At 34.9% G+C, this 5,512-nt stretch overlaps 1 protein-coding gene across 1 annotated transcript; it reads right to left on the bottom strand.

Moving 5' to 3' along the window:
- Nucleotides 1–854: 854 nt before the first annotated feature.
- Nucleotides 855–3,882, bottom strand: LOC133676119 (serine/threonine-protein phosphatase PP2A catalytic subunit-like). The gene is made up of 6 exons (XM_062097700.1): nt 3,408–3,882; nt 2,920–3,034; nt 2,449–2,557; nt 2,264–2,341; nt 1,489–1,680; nt 855–1,395 (listed from the first exon to the last, which is right to left on the bottom strand). The coding sequence occupies exons 1-6, from the start codon at nt 3,658–3,660 to the stop codon at nt 1,222–1,224; spliced, it is 921 nt and encodes a 306-aa protein (XP_061953684.1). The 5' UTR covers nt 3,661–3,882; the 3' UTR covers nt 855–1,221.
- Between the last annotated feature and the right edge of the window lie 1,630 nt (nt 3,883–5,512).

Here is a 5,512-nt window from a genome sequence, read left to right as displayed (position 1 = left end):
AATTAAAAAATTAAAAGATGAAGAAATTAAAATAATAATAATTAACATTTCATAAATTATTTCAAATAAAATAAGTAACAATCAAAAGAATGAGGACCAAATTTGATAGATAAAAAATTTCAATAAAAAAAATGATAAGGAAAAAACAAATAGCAATTATAAAAAAATGATCAAAATTAATATAAAAATTAAATTTTAAGAGATGAAATTAAAAAATAAATATTTAAAACAAAATATATATAGCAATCAAAAGTTTGAGGATCAAATTTGATATAATCTGCAAATAATAACATTTCTAAATTTTTCACAACTTCCAAAGAGTGTTTTCCGCCAAATTTTTTAGGAAAACACTTTCCTGAAAACCAAGCTAAATTTTCTTCTGACTGGAAAGTGTTTTCCGTCGACCAACTTTTCTAATGACAAACAAATACATGAAAGTTTGGAAAGTGATTTCCCGGAAACCACTTTCTGAAAAACAAACACAGCCAAAAAGAAAAACACTTTCCTGAAAACCAAATCAAATTTTTCTTTAACTGAAAAGTGTTTTCCATTGACCGAAAGGTGTTTTCCGTTGATCACTTTTCTTAATGGCAAACAAACACAGGAAAATTTGGAAAATAATTTTCCAGAAACTACTTTCCGGGAAACAAACATGGCCTAAACATCATAGGAGGTATTATCTCCATCGTTTCCATCCAAAATGGAGGACTTGGTGAATTTTTCCTATTTTCAGATATTCATTAAATCAAACTAAAGTTCAAATGCAAGAAAGGCAGTATATATGCTTTCAAGAAGAAAAAGAAAAAAAATATAAAGACAATACAGAGGGAGTATATATTATAAAAAAAATAATATAGCAGACAGGAAATAAAACTTAACAAAAATGAAACTAGTTTAAATTACAGCACCCACGTCAACTTTAACAATTCGAAAGCAGAGTTTTTGTTTGACCATGGGGTATCAACTATAAGATGAATGCATTGTTATTGCTGTTCCTTTAACTTTCTAAAATACAAGACAAAAACCACCTACAAAGTAAACCTATAAATTCACAAGAATGCAGAAAACATTGAGCAGTTCTGACCAGAAGAATAACAATAACCATGTTTCTTTTTGTCTATTCCTCGAGTAAGCACCAAAATCCTCTATTCTGTAACATGCATCTACAAAACCACAACCATAACTTCGAAAATTTTGCCATCTGGGGGTAAGCTATGCAAATTATAAAAAATAGTCAGGAGTTCTGCGTGTGGTATCAGGTTCAATCTGACGAGGTGCTGGGTCAAATTGAAGGAAATTCTGCTCCATATTCTCCCCAATCTCAAGTATTGCAGCCATATTCCCGCAGCGATAGCAGTAATTTGGCGCACTGAACACTGTCACCACATTCTTGTCCTACAACAATTTGAAATAGATAATAGTGAAGGTAGAATTTCAGAACTTCATAGCTAAATAAAATAATATTTTCAATTGGGAGTCCCCACAAACCTGGGACCAATTGTATCCTTCCATGACAAGCTGGTGAGCTCTAGAAATGAGAGTGAGCCCATTAGTGTGGTTGAACTGTTGAGAGATATCCTGTCCAAAGGTGTATCCAGCCCCACGAGGAGAAATTCCCCATCCACATCGATCATCCGGATCAGACCAAAGGAGATCACACATTGGACCCTCATGAGGTACCTAATAATGCAATGAAAATAAAGCAGCAAAATGGAATTTGCAACAATAAGGGAAAGATATATGTGGTAATCAAACCAGCTAGTCATGTATACTACAAGAATTAACAAAAACAGCTCACAAAGGCTGTGTTAGTCATATAATTGACTAAGTACATACAGTCTCTTCAATTCTCTTAAATGAATCTGAGCGATGTCTCAATCAGTACAAACTTTCCAAGACATTACTTCAATTAATAAGCTTAATGCTAAATTTCACAAAACTCCACCACCTGTAGATGACGAGGGGAGAAAATTTTACAAACATAAAGGAGGGAAATAAGCAATATTCACATAAATCAAAACAGTGGAAAAAGTATAGCCGATTTTCTTCTAACAGATGCAGGACACAATGGGCTTGAACAAAGATTAACTGGTTTTGCCTGTAATCTTCTTATGCTAAGACACATCAGGTAAACCAGTTTGACATGCAAATGAAAAAGGTTTGCAGTCAGAGAATAAGTGATTTGAAAGCAAACAAAACTGAGTTGGCAAGGATGTCATCAAATATCAATCCAATAAAAGTAGCGTGATGACTGCAGGTGTACCTCCTGTATACGGTCCAGGGAACGAATATTATCCAATGTGTCCAAAGATGGGGAAAGACCACCATGCAAGCAGAAGATCTACAAGGTAATAACAAATGGTTATCAGATAAAACAATGGGGCTAATTTAAAAATAAAACCAGGATCAAGGGCATAAACAAGGGTAAGACAGTTTTAGTATCTAAACCTGACTCTCAATTAGGGCTGTAAGTGGGAGGTAATCAAAGAGGTCGGTGAAATATTTCCAGACATTGGCATTTCCATATTTCCGCAAGCATTCATCATAAAATCCATACCTGAAGAGAAATAAATGAGATATTGACATGTATCGCATATATGATGATGGACTAAAACACCAACAACTTCCTGGCTTGCGTTCGCCTCTCCTCTTTCAAATGCATGTTAATTTAATTAACTGGCTTGTATGCACGAAAGGAAACAATTGATGAATGTTATCTGCACTAGTACATTTCAATTTTGCATGCAGTTAAATAGGACATTTAAGCACAGTTATTCTTCTATTTCAAAAACTTTTAACTTAACAAAACATGGTTGCAATTAGTGTTTGACAAAGCAACTTGGTGAACAGATCATTGCACCAATGGTGAATAGCATTGCATCAATAATTGGGTGAGCATAAAATGAACAAGACTCTTACACTTGGGTTATTTGACGACTCTCATGATTTCCTCTTAGAATTGTGATCCTATCTCTATATCGAACTTTCAGTGCCACTAAAAGAGTGACAGTCTCCACAGAGTAATATCCTCGATCTGCAAATTCCCCAAAAAAAGGTAAACATGGTGGTGATTTCCGAAATGTAAAGAAGTAAAACAATATAAAAAATTGAGACATATAAGCTTAGCTACAAAGTTGAGAGAGAGAAAAACTCCACCTAGTCATATTCAGATTGTAAAAGAAACCTCTTCAGGGTATTTGGATTATCTAAAACAGCACAAGTACCGCTTTCATTACTCTTAAGCGTTAAGCTATGAGTCCCACAAATTATGGATTATCAGGTGCAAAAACTCTTGGTTTCTTACAAAAAATAATCAATACACTCAATAATATTCTTTTCTTTCATCATTTACACATACTCGTTAATATTATTGTTATTATTTTTATTATTAACCAAGAGAGACGGACCTACGTAGTCGCCCATGAAGAGGTAGTTAGTGTCGGGAGCGTTGCCACCGATGCGAAAGAGTTCGACAAGATCATGGAATTGACCGTGAATATCACCACAGACAGTTACTGGACATTTGACAGGCTGAACGTTCCATTCCTCCACAAGGACCGCTCTGGCTTGCTCACACAGTGCTTTCACTTCCGCTTCAGCTAGTGGCTTGCACTGCATCAAGTGCTCGATCTGCCGGTCCAGATCCACGTGAGACGGCATCTTTTCTTCAAAGAGACTTTCGATTGATTGAATCGAATAGAGTTTGTTTGCTTTTTTGGGGGTGGGGGGATGATTCAGGTCATCGTCCGGACCGGACGGGACCAGACAGAGATTGGGGATTTTATTTAGAGGTTGCTATTTAGGGTTCAGGCTTTTATTGGGAGAAAACACAGCTAAAAAGATCGGCTGGAATGGGATCTTTTTTCTTTGGTTTTTTCGCGGGTTAGTGCACTAATTTTGTTTTTCTCGTTTGCTCCGTTTGTTTGCATAAAAGTTACTTTTTTAAAAAAAAAAATTTCAGGAAAAATGAATTCCTAGAAAAATAAATTCTGGAAAAGTATTTTTTGATATTTGATAATATTATGAAAAATGAACTGAAAACACTTTCCAGTATTTGGTTATGTTATGGAAAATGAACTGGAAAATAATTTATTAATGAATTATTTTTCTTTCAAGTATATCTAATATATATAAAATATTTAATATAAATATTTAATCACTTGCAATAAAAGAATAAAATCTAAAAAGTATAATGATGAATTGTTTTTTATTATAATATATATTCATACATAGCTTATTTTATAAAATATAACTATATATGTCATATCATATTATATAAAAATAAGCTTGTGAAATATTTTTTAAGTAAAACCTATTACTATATTTTTTTTCTTATATATTTGGTTTTTTTTGGTATGAAATTTTGTTTAAAAGATAAATAGATTTTTTTTGTTAATTCCCCTCATTAACTCTCGCACAAACACAGAAATTAATTCCTTCAAAGCTTCATTCCCCTGACTTCGTATCAAATTAATTCCTTCAAAGCTTCCTTTATCAAATTAATTCCATTCCCCTCTCCCATTATCCCTCCCTCTCGGTCGATTCCCCTCTCCCATTCCCTTGTTCCCTGTTCCATGTTCCATGTTCCATGTTCCCTCTCCCTCTCCCTCTCCCTCTCGGTCGATTCCCACTGTTCCCTCTCCCTCTCGGTCGACGATTCCCCCTGTTCCATCTCCCTCTCGGTTTCTCTCATGCCCCGGTTCCCTCTCTGTATCTCTCGCCATTTGTGCACAAAGAAGCACATATTCAACACAGATGCAGGACAAAGTGTCAAGGGGCAACAAGGCTCCTCCTTCCCAGTTCTCCTCTTTCTCCCCCGGCTACTGTTAAAAAAAAAACAGAGCAAGGGAGGGGCTGGATTTGGGGATGGGGTAACAGGGAGGGGCTGCTTTTTGCTGGGGAAGATTGATTAACATAGTTTGGGGATTTTCAAGTGCCTTGAATTGGTTTGTTTGGTTAGAATAAAACTGCCGAATGTGAGTGGTTTTTGAAGAAAACTGTCATGGAAAAATTGTGTTTTTCGTGGCTTGCGTGATGAATTTTTGTTGTGTTATGGAAATGTTATGGAAAAATTATGATGGGTAACAAATTTATGGAAATGAAATGCTATAATTTTTACACAGATCTATGAAGCAGATACAAATATAAAGGAAATAGAGGAAAAAAATACCTAAACTTGTTCAAGCAAAATGCTTCAATTGTCCAGTGAATGTTTCTGTAATTGTTTTTGCTTCCAAACGTTTTTGACGAGAGAGAGATTGTGTGATATGTGAACGGAGCCCTACTGAAAAAAGGAAAGTGTTTTCCTTTCTTTATCAGAAGGAAAACACTTTCCTTTAATGAAATGGCTCCAAAATGTTAACCGGAATTCAGTTTCCTTTGACTATTTTCTTATATTGCTGTCAAACATGGAATTCACTTTCCTGCAATCAAACACGACCTTAATGTCGGTCCCTTCTCTCTCCCTTTTTTTTTTCTTTTGTTATTAGTGGTGCCATGCGGTCAAGTTTAT

This window comes from Populus nigra, chromosome 16 (genome assembly GCF_951802175.1).
Source record: "Populus nigra chromosome 16, ddPopNigr1.1, whole genome shotgun sequence".
Taxonomy (NCBI): Eukaryota; Viridiplantae; Streptophyta; class Magnoliopsida; order Malpighiales; family Salicaceae; genus Populus; species Populus nigra.
The sequence above is the reverse complement of the archived record's forward strand: the minus strand, read 5'-3'. Positions and strand labels throughout refer to the sequence as shown.

Bases quoted from the DNA above. Each gene is read 5' to 3' on its own strand.
- LOC133676119 (XM_062097700.1), bottom strand. From the start codon at position 3,660: ATGCCGTCTCACGTGGATCTGGACCGGCAGATCGAGCACTTGATGCAG. The intron at 2,558-2,919 runs GTAAGAGTCTTG...ATTTCTCTTCAG, and splicing joins AGTCGTCAAATAACCCAAGT to GTATGGATTTTATGATGAAT. The intron at 1,396-1,488 runs GTTTGTGGGGAC...AAATTGTTGTAG, and splicing joins AAGGATACAATTGGTCCCAG to GACAAGAATGTGGTGACAGT.